The sequence below is a fragment of the Girardinichthys multiradiatus genome, chromosome 14, assembly GCF_021462225.1.
Source record: "Girardinichthys multiradiatus isolate DD_20200921_A chromosome 14, DD_fGirMul_XY1, whole genome shotgun sequence".
Classification (NCBI taxonomy): Eukaryota; Metazoa; Chordata; class Actinopteri; order Cyprinodontiformes; family Goodeidae; genus Girardinichthys; species Girardinichthys multiradiatus.
In genome coordinates this window covers 20,397,031-20,411,697 of record NC_061807.1, presented here as the reverse complement: position 1 = coordinate 20,411,697, position 14,667 = coordinate 20,397,031, and the positions used below count along the sequence as shown (strand labels likewise).

The window sequence follows — 14,667 nt, the reverse complement described above, 5'->3', positions numbered from 1 at the left end:
TTCCCTTATATTTAATCACAGACTCAAGTCTAGGTTTAAACGTGGGTTTCCACTTGACGTTTTCAGGAACCAGGGTGTTTTTCTCCCCAGAACCAAATCAGACAAAATTGGGTAGAAATGCACCCTGAAAACGTCCCTGTTGGGGAGGCGGGGCGTTTCCGATGGATTCAAAACATTTCTGAGTGGCTGAATGTCACTAGGATTTTATTTATGTCATCAACTACTCTGCAGGTCACGTTTTCTGTTAACTTTAAATTGCATTACAGGAATTCTGTATTTATATTTGTAAACAAATCATTCAGACCAAGAGACCCATTCTGAATTATCGCACTTTTAATCATTTTCATTCAAATGCATTTATAAAATCCAACGACGTAAGGTGGACACGTGTGTGCAACGTTTGAAAAAAATGCACTGCTTCTATGCACTGCATCACGCAAACACAGCAGCATAACTTTGCAATTACAATGTTGTGGGATTGAAGCAGAGGCACAAGCAACTGTTAAAATCTTTTCTTTTCAATTTCAAGTCCAGAGATAGGGAAGTGATTTCTGCTAGTGCTTCTGGGCAGGTATTAAGGAAAGCCAGTAATGGTGCGGTCATGATGTTGTGTTGACTCTTGGGGCCAGTGCAGAATCCTCTGCGATGGAGTTAAGACTTTTCTTCGGTCACAATGGAAGTTGTTTGTCCTTCCAAGAAAAAAAAAACACCTCTTCATCATCTCTATCACGCCAAACAGCTGGTTACCCTAGAGAAACATTCTTTCACCCTTCAAGGCTTTTAGCATTGATATATTAGAGGATTTATTACTACTACATTCAATACAGAATAGAAAGCAAGCTTGTCTCTTCATGTGGTGCAGCATTGTTCTTGACATGAAAAGTTGTGCAAACGAGTCCTTTGACGAGCACAATCCTTCACTAGCAGCTTCAGACTTCAAAGATAAGTTTGAGAGCTTTTCTCTTAATGAGTATGCAGAGGATGGTCTCCATACTGCCAGCACATTATGTGGCCTGTCCCCTTTACGTCTGCATCTCGTAAGTACTCTCCTTCACCGTTATAGACAAGCTGACAGTGTGAGAGACACAGGCATTGTCAAGCTAACAGGGTACAACGGAGAGCATTGCAGCCCCCGTAGGCGCATGGAGCCAACATTGACTTGTGCAGTGAAGCCCACAGAGTCTTAATTGGATTGATAGAGAACATGGAGAGAGAGTGGGGAAGTCAGGGAGAGAATTGATTAGGGAAACAGAGATGGAAAGTAGGGAGAGGGGACCAGTGACTAAGAAACCGAGGGGAAAACAGAGAGACAAGAATATAAAAATAGGAGACAAGGAGGTGGTAGATTAATAGATATGGAGCTGACTGAGGAATAAACATTTGCTACGAAATAAGAGAACAGAGACCAGAAAGGTTTCATAAAGAGAGCAGAGAAAAATAATTAGTATGAACACAGTGAAAGAAAAATGTATCTCTTTGGAGAGTGTGATGGTAAACAATGAAAGAAAACAAAGGGTTTAATGAAGGATAATGAGAAGCAGAAATGCAGGCAGGACGTAAATTCTGGGTGCAAATCAAACTATTGAATGGATAACAGAGCTTCTCCGCATGACTAAAATTACTGTTTCCTTTAAGAGATAAAACTGTGGACTGGATATAGATACAATTCAAACTGGCTTGTACAAAGCTTCTGAAATGTGGCTCAAACTACAGGTCCTTCTCAAAATATTAGCATATTGTGATAAAGTTCATTATTTTCCATAATGTCATGATGAAAATTTAACATTCATATATTTTAGATTCATTGCACACTAACTGAAATATTTCAGGTCTTTTATTGTCTTAATACGGATGATTTTGGCATACAGCTCATGAAAACCCAAAATTCCTATCTCACAAAATTAGCATATCATTAAAAGGGTCTCTAAACGAGCTATGAACCTAATCATCTGAATCAACGAGTTAACTCTAAACACCTGCAAAAGATTCCTGAGGCCTTTAAAACTCCCAGCCTGGTTCATCACTCAAAACCCCAATCATGGGTAAGACTGCCGACCTGACTGCTGTCCAGAAGGCCACTATTGACACCCTCAAGCAAGAGGGTAAGACACAGAAATACATTTCTGAACGAATAGGCTGTTCCCAGAGTGCTGTATCAAGGCACCTCAGTGGGAAGTCTGTGGGAAGGAAAAAGTGTGGCAGAAAACGCTGCACAACGAGAAGAGGTGACCGGACCCTGAGGAAGATTGTGGAGAAGGGCCGATTCCAGACCTTGGGGGACCTGCGGAAGCAGTGGACTGAGTCTGGAGTAGAAACATCCAGAGCCACCGTGCACAGGCGTGTGCAGGAAATGGGCTAAAGGTGCCGCATTCCCCAGACCTGGGCTACAGAGAAGCAGCACTGGACTGTTGCTCAGTGGTCCAAAGTACTTTTTTCGGATGAAAGCAAATTCTGCATGTCATTCGGAAATCAAGGTGCCAGAGTCTGGAGGAAGACTGGGGAGAAGGAAATGCCAAAATGCCAGAAGTCCAGTGTCAAGTACCCACAGTCAGTGATGGTCTGGGGTGCCGTGTCAGCTGCTGGTGTTGGTCCACTGTGTTTTATCAAGGGCAGGGTCAATGCAGCTAGCTATCAGGAGATTTTGGAGCACTTCATGCTTCCATCTGCTGAAAAGCTTTATGGAGATGAAGATTTCATTTTTCAGCACGACCTGGCACCTGCTCACAGTGCCAAAACCACTGGTAAATGGTTTACTGACCATGGTATCACTGTGCTCAATTGGCCTGCCAACTCTCCTGACCTGAACCCCATAGAGAATCTGTGGGATATTGTGAAGAGAACGTTGAGAGACTCAAGACCCAACACTCTGGATGAGCTAAAGGCCGCTATCGAAGCATCCTGGGCCTCCATAAGACCTCAGCAGTGCCACAGGCTGATTGCCTCCATGCCACGCCGCATTGAAGCAGTCATTTCTGCAAAAGGATTCCCGACCAAGTATTGAGTGCATAACTGTACATGATTATTTGAAGGTTGACGTTTTTTGTATTAAAAACACTTTTCTTTTATTGGTCGGATGAAATATGCTAATTTTGTGAGATAGGAATTTTGGGTTTTCATGAGCTGTATGCCAAAATCATCCGTATTAAGACAATAAAAGACCTGAAATATTTCAGTTAGTGTGCAATGAATCTAAAATATATGAATGTTAAATTTTCATCATGACATTATGGAAAATAATGAACTTTATCACAATATGCTAATATTTTGAGAAGGACCTGTATAAGTGAAAGGAGAGATAAAAGTTTGTCATGTTAGTTTAATCTTGGTTATAACAATACAGCCGTGGCCAAAAGATTGGTGACTGAAATAAATCTTGTTCTTCACAAACGTTACTGCTTCAGCTGTTTTAGTGAGTCTTTGTTGCTATGAAGAGTTAGATTAAATCCAATTCACGGCAAAGCTCATAAAAATGAATCGAAATTAGCTCCGAAAAATCTCATTTGCACTGTGTTTTAACCCAGCCATAAAGCAACATACAAGCATCTTTTTGATGATCTCCTGGTTAGCTCGGGGGAACATGTTAATGAAGACAGAGCAGCTGAAAACAGACATTCTGACTGAATTAAACAAGAAGAATGGCTGCTCTAAAAGGGGGCAGTACGTTACATCCTTCAGTCAACCGTGGTTGCCTCAAAGAAAACACGTTCCATCTTGTCCGCTTTGCATTGGAAGGACTGATGCTGGTAGGATTGTTCTGAAATCAACCATTTATCAAGGCGTCTCTCGATGAGAGAAGTTAGGGCGATTTGGCGTAAAAAGTCCAGCAAATCCCTGGACTGTCAGTTAAAGAGGATTCGACTAAATTGGTTTGCCACCAGTTCACAGCTTATTCTGGAACGCCAGCAGGCAGGTGTGAGTGTTTGTACACAGTGAGGCGGAGATCTTTGGAAGCTGGCGTTGAGTCAAGGGCAGCAAAGAAAGTCGAGGTCAAACACAATTTGCCATTAGAGAGCAAAACATCTAGATATCCAGCTCAAGAGTCACTTACCTATGATAACAATAAATGTTGTTAAATTAAAGTTAATGGTAGGTGTGTGACTAAAACACCATTAGGGCAAATAGGTAGTTCATATAGAAAAGAGTTTTTTACTCACCAAGATAAAATACTTTATTTTCCACTAAAAGGTCATTTTCCTTCAGCAACAACCAAGAAAAGACCTTAGAAATAAATTCTAAAATCCACAAAGTACATAGGGCTTAGAAATAAGTAAAGAACATAGATCCACAAACAGTCATGCATACCTGCTCACAAAAAAGTATTTTTTTAAAAAGACAGGAAACCCTGATTTTTACAAAAAGTAGGCAGATTTAAATGGACAGGCAGAGACGACATGACATCATAAGCAGCATTTACCAAGTTCTTAATAAATCATGTTACGCTTGTGAAATTCAGCTTATATTTTCTAAAAGAGGTGAACTATGAACAATTAGGTTTTAAGCCAAGGGAAAAACTGGAACATGTGTCCCTTTGCAAGAGAGTTCTGGCAGAAATGCTTTTTATAATGCAGCTGTAAATGCTCATAAGTCACTGCAGTTCTCATTTTACAACAACAGAGGTCACTACAGAGAACAGGTGCCTCTATTCAAAAATTGGTAGCAGGAGAAAAGTGTCCATTTTCACATTTATAACCCTAAATCTACAGTTGAACCACACTTTTAGACAGGGACGAACCCATCAATTAGGTAAAGAACAGGGTCGGCCAATTTTACATCCGACCGCTCTAAGTTTCGTATTTTTTTTCCCTTATTCATTAAATGCATCAAACCAAGAACCTTCAATGTTAAATGCATCAACCAGCAGCATGAAATTTGACTTTAAGTTTAACAAAAACAGATAAAAGTTTTATGCATAAATCGGAATAATCTTGTAATTCCTATATTTCTGTTGGATTTAAAACTACTGCCTCTATCACAGAACCTGCAGTACTTTTTCCTCTCATGTTTCTTATATCTTAGGAAAAATTTAATTGGTCAAAATCGTAAGAAAACTGGAAAAGCCTGATTAGTGCATCTGTAACCTTTAGGTGTTTTTTACATTTATGTAACACTTTGTAATAAATATTCAGTCTGGGTTATAGTAAGGTGTGAAAATGAAGAAGCAAGCAGACTGTCCCCTGCTTCCCATCCTGTTTGGTGAGGCCAACACGTTACAACATTACAGAAGTCTGGATGTGCCAACAAGGCTGAAACGACAGGAGCCGCACTCTAGTTTCTGTCGTGCAACTCTACCTTTATCTGCCCAAAATTTCCTTTAGTCAGTGTGAGCTGAATTTAAAACTAGTGAGGAAGTAACAACATTGTCATACAAGCTGATTTAGAGTTGTTTATCAGATACAGTAAATGTGATGGATGCTAGTGGAAGAATATTAAACACACACCACAGTAATATTTGTGTATTCAGCAGAGCATCAGCAATGAAATTGTGTGTCTTAGGCAGCTGAACAAAATTAACCAGCCTTCCTGTTATAAGTGTGCTAGACATACAGTTCTGAAGGATGCAGACATGTTTTTCACTAATACAGTCACATAAAGAAGTAAAATCAGAAAATGCTAAACAGGCTTTTCCTGCATCACTTAAAAAGAAAATGGTAACAAGCTCTCCAACAAAGCTGCAGACCCAAACCAGGATCATTACATGTTTTCCATTATGTTACTGCTGCCTGGAGTTGTGTGTTCAAGTCTCACCTTAATGAGGTCTCCTAGTAGTTTGTTTGCTTCAGCGTAAGCCTTCTTCACCTCCTTGAACTTATTTCCCAGTCCCATACTGTGAGCCTGGAATGAAACAAAACACAGCAGGAATGAGAAGTACATACAATGCTTTTATTACTCTCCTTTCCAAAGGAAGGAAGTTATCTGTTTGCCCAGTCAGTAGCTTATAATTCGCTGTTGCAGCATCAGAAGCCTTGAACATCAGCAGACATATTGTTAAATGTGATTTGCAACAACATATTTTAACTTCCTGCGACAGATATTTACAACTGTTTTTATTAATCTATTTATTTTGACAGGTGTACAGCAATAGAAAATAACTTAAATTATCTTACCGAAAAAGTGCAATAACAGGGTAGAAACTGAAGTAATCTGCTGTGTATAGTTTGGTTAACCTGCAGTCTGCCCTTCAAAATGTCCTTGCTTAGATCGTCAAAACCCCAGAATCTTGAAAGTGTGTCCATGACCCCGTGGTGTCACACTCAACAGAAGGTTATTAAGAATGCCTGCCAATATGTCTCCATGTTCATTAAATAACAATTATCTTATTTTGCTAATTTCCCTACATAATAGATATCTACATTGATGGTTTGTTCACATTTGTGGTCTTTCTCTAGTATAAAGAACAAGGTTTAAAAGAAAGAAACAAGAACGTTTTCCTAAGCTGTGTGTAATGTGACATATCCTGCCTCCGATAGGCTGATCAGTCCTCATGATGACTCCTTCCCTGTCAGTTTGAAACTACTGGAGAGCTGTTGCAGCTCTGACTCCTACTGAAAGATGAAAACCAGAACCAGCAGGAACAACCAGAAAGAGCTCAGTTAATTAGAGACATGATCACCTTGTTGAGACTCAGTTATGATTTTCTTTTTTTTTTTTGCATTGTATGCTTTGCTAAATTTCATAATGTTTGGAAACAATTTCCTTCAAAAAAAAGTTTCAACTTATCCCTTTGTCTTGGACATGTGCTTAGCATCACCCAGCAACTCCCTTCAGGAGCATTTCCTTGTGGCAGTCACCCAGTTCTAAATTCAAAGTGAGAAACCGCATAGACATCCAGCCACCAACTAAGCCAGGACAGATACAGGGGTTGGACAATGAAACTGAAACACCTGGTTTTAGACCACAATAATTTATTAGTATGGTGTAGGGCCTCATTTTGTGGCCAATACAGCGTCAATTCGTTTTGGGAATGACATATACAAGTCCTGCAGTGGTCAGAGGGATTTTAAGCCATTCTTCTTGCAGGATAGTGGCCAGGTCACTACGTGATACTGGTGGAGGAAAACGTTTCCTGACTCACTCCTCCAAAACACCCCAAAGTGGCTCAATAATATTTAGATCTGGTGACTGTGCAGGCCATGGGAGATGTTCAACTTCACTTTCATGTACATCAAACCAATCTTTCACCAGTCTTGCTGTGTGTATTGGTGCAATGTCATCCTGATACACGACACCACCTTTAGGATACAATGTTTGAACCATTGGATGCACATGGTCCTCAAGAATGGTTCGGTAGCCCTTGGCAGTGACGCGCCCATCTAGCACAAGTATTGGGCCAAGGGAATGCCATGATATGGCAGCCCAAACCATCACTGATCCACCCCCATGCTTCACTCTGGGCATGCAACAGTCTGGGTGGTACGCTTCTTTGGGGCTTCTCCACACCGTAACTCTCCCGGATGTGGGGAAAACAGTAAAGGTGGACTCATCAGAGAACAATACATGTTTCACATTGTCCACAGCCCAAGATATGCGCTCCTTGCACCATTGAAACCGACGTTTGGCATTGACATGAGTGACCAAAGGTTTGGCTATAGCAGTCCAGCTGTGTATATTGACCCTGTGGAGCTCCTGACGGACAGTTAAGGTGGAAACAGGAGAGTTGAGGTGCACAATTAATTCTGCCATGATTTGGGCAGCCGTGGTTTTATGTTTTTTGGATACAATCTGGGTTAGCACCCGAACATCCCTTTCAGACAGCTTCCTCTTGCGTCCACAGTTAATCCTGTTGGATGTGGTTTGTCCTTCTTGGTGGTATGCTGACATTACCCTGGATACCGTGGCTCTTGATACACCACAAAGACTTGCTGTCTTGGTCACAGATGCGCCAGCAAGACGTGCACCAACAATTTGTCCTCTTTTGAACTCTGGTATGTCACCCATAATGTTGTGTGCATTTCAATATTTTGAGCAAAACTGTGTTCTTACCCTGCTAATTGAACCTTCATACTCTGATCTTACTGGTGCAATGTGCAATCAATGAAGACTGGCTACCAGGCTGGTCCAATTTAGTCATGAAACCTCCCACACTAAAATGACAGGTGTTTCAGTTTCATTGTCCAAACCCTGTATATCTCCATTCTGACCGCGAAACAGACAGAACCACTGTAGGAGCAGAAAATGTGACCTCCTTCCGGTCAAGCAAGAGAGATAAGTGGTTCTGAAAAAAAACCATCTGAATCTGACCCATAATAGACAATCTTTTCCTGTTCTATTGTAGTGGTTCTGGTCACCCAGAACCGCCACGATAGAAACTTTGGTTTTGTTCTATATTTCCCTCAGATTGGTGGTGGTGTAGGGTTAAGCGCGCAACCATGTGCAGAGGCTATAGTCCTCTGTGCACCTGTCCCGGGTTCGAATCCCGCACCCAGCAGCCCGAATGTCTCCCCCTCTCTTTGCCCCTCTTTCCTGTCTACCTACTATCAAAAAATGAAAAATAAAGGCCTCTAGTGCTGCAAAAAAAGAAATCTGCTCCTTTATTTGTTTTAAAAACAACTGACTGCCAGAGCCACCACACTGGACACGGCATAATCAAATTTGCAGACCACTCTGTTATTGTGTCCTTCCTGTGTAGTGAGAACTCTGAACATGGCCTGGCATTGAGTGACTGTTTAAATTGGTGCGAAGCTTCATTTTTAAACCTCACTGTGGACAAAACAAAAGAAATGTGCAATGACTTTGGAAAAACACTTTCAATAATCACTTTAGTACCAATTAATTATCCAACCGTTGAGCTTGTGCCACAGTATAAATACCTATGGGTGTTTTTTGATAAGTGCTTATGCACTTTCATCAAAAATCTTTGCACTTTCAATGTCGGTTCTGTTTTATTGAGAATTTTATTGTTCTTACCTTTTTTTTTTTATTATTTGCTGCCGCAGGTCACTTTCAGTTAAAAGCAAGAATTTCTGTAGGGTATGTAACGATTTCCAGTAAAATTGCCGACCCCTAAACGAACTTTGTGTATCTCTGCAACCCCAGGGCCCGTATTCACAGAATCCTAAGACTAAAAGTAGCTCCTGGTGACATCATTCTAAGAAAAATCTTAGGATTTCCCAAATACTAGGGTTTGTCTTAGAATTTTCCCTCAGTAAGATAAATGTTTTTTCACGAAGCATCTTAGGCCTTTAGAGAGCTCCTAACGTGAGGAAATGTTAAGAATAGTGAGGAGGACTTTTAGTGAGTTTAAGAGTGTCTTAAGCAGAGAAAATGGTGGAAAGAGAGAGAGAAAGGAGAGATATTTTCCGAACAACACACAACAGTGAATTAATAAAATGCTACAGGCTCGACTGCGCAGGGATCCAGCCCTAAACAGTCGGGTAAATGAGCACATAAACTTCCACAACAATCATACAATTAATTATACAGATAAGATAGACTTTATCATCCCCTAGGGAGAAATTAAATAGTTTCAGCAGCAGAACAGATTAAAGGTGCACCTCTAGTAAGGTAATATTAGGAAGGATAAATAAATAATAGAAACAATAATAAATAACCATGAATGAAAAGTGAACAAAATTACAAACAATATAGTACAGAATTATTTAAATTTTTAAAGACTGTAAATCCTCTTAAAAATTTAATTTGGAAAAACTTGAAAAAATATATATACAAACTCTAGACAATATACAGTACAATAATCTAAGCACTATATACATAGAAGGACGATGTAAATGAGGTGAACAAGTATTTGCTATATTGTACACAATGTCAGTAGCCTAGGCCTAAATGGTCATCTACAACGATCCCCGTCTGTGGAGAAGTTCTCTGATGTTCTGCTATCTCCTCTCTTTAATGTGAATGCCGTCGCACAACAAAATGCCCCTCAGCAATAATACAGTTTACCATGATCTTGATCTCAAAAATAGGTCACAAGCTTCTTTATTCAAACTCAGAGACCAGTGAAATTTATATAAAAGTTGGATTTTGATTTGGCTTAGACAGATTTTAAAACATTCAATTTGGTGTTTGCCTCTAAGCTGTAGGAGTAGTTGTAGAGTAGAATTAGTTTAGTATCGTATTTGTCTTGTTATTTTGTATATCTTACTTTAATAAACAAGTAAAAACTGTGTAACTAGTAATATTAAATTTGAAAATGCAACGTGAATTAGACTTTGGAAATACAAAATACTTAATTTAAAGTCTAAATGATCCAAAAGTACCAGCATTATTAGATGTGAGTGTTGAAATTAACTAAGAAAAAAGAGAAAAGGGCTTATGAAATAAATTCCAATTTGCTTTTCTATTTAAAAAAAAGAAAATCAACATTGACAAGTTAATGAAACAATAAAAGGAAAGATGCTCCAGCAGCTGAGCATACCTGGAAGTGCAGGTTGGTGTACTGTCCTCCAGGTATCTCGTTCTCATAGACGTCAGCGTTGCCCGACTTCATGGTGGCAGTGCAGTCAAACGGAGCATACAGGCCTCTGGTGACCTCCCAGTACTCACTGTAGTCGAACACCTTCTCCAGAGCAATGCCTGCAACACAAGACAGCAAATCAATGATACCTGCAGAGCTCTGCATGATTTGGAAATATTTGCAAAGAGTCACCCGAAACCCAGGCTGCAAGACTGTGATGGAAGAGGCAGTTTGTGGTTTATGTCAAATATAAAATGTGAAACCTTTATAATGACCTAAGCAGAGTTTAATCCAAATATACAGAGACTCATAATTCTGTTCTGAAGCCGAAAGAAATTGTCATTAATCTGATCAATTATACATGTCAAAGCAAAGGACATTTTATTTTTATAGAGTAAGTGTTTAGCATTTATAGCATAAACTAATTTACAATTTGTATTACAATGTCACATTTGCAGTACTGTGATGAAAACTAATGTAGCAGCTTATTATTTATCAGAATTTATGAATATGTTTTCCATCTCAGAACAATCGCCAGATGAGGAAATTAGTAATTAATTTCAATGCGTGACAATACAAACTTGAAATGTCTCAGTACATAAAGTTAACTGACTATGTGTAAGCTAAATATCTCATAATGGGTCAAAAATCTTGCTGGTCTTCGAAATGCAATATATCATGGTTCAATGCTTTCACATCTAGATTATGTGATATATTTAGCTTTTTTGTTCTTATTAGCACAAGCCTAAAAAGCTAGTCTGTATTGCAGTCTAGTCTTCGTGATATTCAGTGACCTATCTGTTTCTCCTTTGTGCGACATCCTACTGTCAGTTGTTTACCTTAAATTGGTAAAAACAGCCTCGGTGCTAAAGCACAAATGGTACTACACTGTTTTTTTGCAAACAAAAAGGGGTAAAAATCTGTTGCGAGTGACAAGGTTGTAATTTTAAATTAGAAAAAGAAACACCAAAAGTGTTTTTGTGCCTAAATGGTGATCTCAGTGAAGAAATGGAGCTACTGCGATATTAATGTGAAATTAATGTGCATGTAGCTGCTCCTTCAGCTCAGCTGTCTGCCAGACCAGTGGGTAATTGGGTCCATTTGCTTCTCTGCTTGCAAACACACAATTCTCACAGCTTTCCTTCAAGCTTCCAGAGTAAAATTACAGCTTCGTTTTTAACCATGGAAGGGACATCATGATCAAAGTATCAGAGAGCAGCAATTTTAAACAGAACAAAACATACTTTCACCAAGTAATCAGTAAAGCAGTAATTACTTACTGATTTTCTTCTCTTGGCCTCTGATTCTGGACATGTATCTAGATTTGTCCTGTTATATTTAGGCTGCAACTGACATGATTTATTTTTTTATTGAGGATTGGACACGATTGTTGAGATTAGAGGAACATCTCTACATTGGTTCAAGTCATACTCATCCAGTTTGTTAATTTTAATAATGCATAATGTTTTACAGGTGTTCCACAGGGTTCTATATTTGGATCACTGCTCTTCGTACATGATTTCACTCATTGACATTATTGCAAACACACAATTCTTGTAACTTTCATTTATACTTCCTTTGTAAGATGATTGCTTCATTTAAACGGAGAAACATAAGTGTCAGAAAGCACTCAGCTTACATAAGTGAACAGAACATGCTTGAATGTGTTTTTCCCAAATCAGAATATTAAAGAGCATTCAGTTTAATAGGATTGCATAAATATATGTGGTCTAGTCCTCTGTTTCTAACTGGAGTTTTGAACTTGGTCTTTCAAGCTTTATAGGCTAAAATATTTACAATGGAGTAACAACAGTTTAAGCATACATTGCAAGGATATTTCCATAATGGGCATCATAAAAAATATGGTGTCATTAATGACACAATTATAAACTATGTGGTGGATATAAGGTTAGGGACTTTTAGTCAGGATTTAGGGCTCAATGTAGCATTAAGAAAACTTGGGATAAACTTACTAATGAAAAACTGTCCTGATAATGGACATGTGTCTATATATGTCATGTTAGATCTTAGTGTTACATTTGATTTGAGTGATTGTTTTACAGGTTATTGGGATCAGGGGTGATAACAGTACGTTGGTTGAAGTTATATTTACCTGAAAGGTTTGTTCATGTTAAAGTTTAATCTCTCTCACTCAGAGGGTCATGGAGCTCCACAGGGTTGTGTGCTTGGAACAGGACTCTACGTTATATATTATGCTAATGGTAATTTTAGACAATTTATTATTTTGTTAATGAATTTATGAAGACAAAATCCCGAATTATCTCTCTCTCTCTCTCTGAATATGATACTCTAGTCCGATTTAAAGTGAAATACGGAGGAATAAAATGTGTTTTATTAATTCAGGGTATAAAAATATATGATTTAAGCTGTGTTGTTTAACAGTATTTTCTTTGCCTTTGATTGTTTTGTTCGTTTCTTCCTGCTTTGATATTTGCTTGCTCTCTCTGCAACACTGTTTCAAAGAAAATTTCTTGTCAATGTGTAAAAATTGACTTGGCAGTAAACCCAGTTCTGATTTCTGGGTGTTTGACTCCTACACCTTGATCGACTGCAGCGTTGCAGCATCAATTAAAGGCATGCATAAAGCATTAGGCATTGCAGCGAATGGCGTCAAACACAAGGGCCACTTTAATATGCATCATCATTCACACTGAAAATGTGTCACACTTAAACTGCACAGGCCTGTTTGCAGAGTGGAGCTCACCAATTACACAAAATTACAATTTAAACTAATTTAACAATATTTTCAGGGCAAAAATAATACAAAAATGCAGGAAAATGAGCAGTAGGAGTTTTCATGGCATAAGAAGCTGCTAATGGCATTGTCACAGATTGAGACAAAGGAAGAGGAGGGTGTAGAGACAATATGACAGCAGCAGGTATGAGCGCTGAGAGGGATGGAGACAGTGCACAGCAATGATTACAGGTTGGGAGCCAAGATAGGAGACAGAGGGAGTGTGGGAGTGAAGGAAAGCAGTAAACAGGCAAAGGTCATGAAGGTATGGAGGAATCCAAGGGAGAGCTACGCTTGATTATGAAAGTGGTAAAGTAGGCAAGAGAAGGAGACGGAGGGAACTGGCTCTAAGTAAGGCAAGGATGAAAAGAGGAAAGCAGCAGAAAGTAACTGGAATAAAAGCATTAGGTAGTGAGGAGTGTGTCAACCAGGGTCATACCAGGTTACTGTGTATGCACACATGGATGAATGAGGCGAATACTCGCACCTCAATACCAGCCTCATCTTTTTTTTTGGTTTTCTGGCCTCAAATAGATATTCTGTCACCAAACTGTACTGTGTTTCGGCAACATATCATGCTTTGTGCGCGGCCACGGCTGATAGTCATTTGTTCCAAGGCCTGAATGTCAAACTGCTGCCTTCAGCTTAGAGCAAACATCATGACGGTGGGAGCAGCAGCAGTCATGCAAAATGGTTTTCCTTTAAAAGCAGACGTCACAGTCAGAACACAGCATGTTTTAATGGCTCTGTTGCTGCGTGGTTCAGGACAAACAAAAAAAAAAAAAAATGTTGGTACTTTGCTGTTCATGTTCTGTTTTTCTGTGTGCGATGAGAAAAGAAAAGAGGTCAATTCACTCGCAAGGACGCCTGCAGGGACAGACTCCACCAACCGTTTATTGATGTATTAGGTTTAAGAAAAACCACTGTAACCCCTCTGGAAATATTGACAGGACCATCATATGTTGTCTTCCTCGCTGTTCATCCCCAGAAAACTGGTTTGACAAAAGGAAAAACTCACTCAAATGTGAGAAAAATAACAGTTTTTGCCAGAAATCTTACTTTTAAAGAACAGTGTTTTATACTTTCTCCTCCATCACTTTTGTGCAGACATGTAAAACAGTTTAAAACTATCCGTAATTTCCAAGCTGCCAGACTTTCTTATATCTTATAAAGTGGTCTCGATTAATAGATCTTCAGGCTTTTTGAATGACTTTTTTTGGCTACTTTGCTCCTTTTCAGTCCAGTCCTGGTACCTGAACATGACAACATCTGGTGCAGTTTGTTACTAGAACTTAATAAAGTAGAGGTCAAAATACATTTAAAAAAAATAACCTACAGCAAATGAACAGTGACTGAAGGTTTGGTCTTTAGTACTATGGTTTCCAGGGAAGTCATACTGATCAAGGTAATGCAATAAACGGGTGAAATCAGGGAAAAAAACATAATGCAGGGTGAGTTTTTCTCTAATCTTTCATAGTTTGCAAATAGTGGATTTTTTTGG

General features: G+C 39.1%; 1 protein-coding gene across 1 annotated transcript in view; it reads right to left on the bottom strand.

Moving 5' to 3' along the window:
• Positions 1–14,667, bottom strand: part of pcxb (pyruvate carboxylase b) — a 424,891-nt gene that overhangs the window by 35,487 nt on the left and 374,737 nt on the right. The window contains exons 20-21 of the mRNA XM_047386393.1: positions 10,373–10,530; positions 5,746–5,832 (exon numbers count right to left, since the gene is read on the bottom strand). Coding sequence (XP_047242349.1) covers positions 5,746–5,832; positions 10,373–10,530 — 245 coding nt within the window. The remainder of the gene's footprint in view (positions 1–5,745; positions 5,833–10,372; positions 10,531–14,667) is intronic.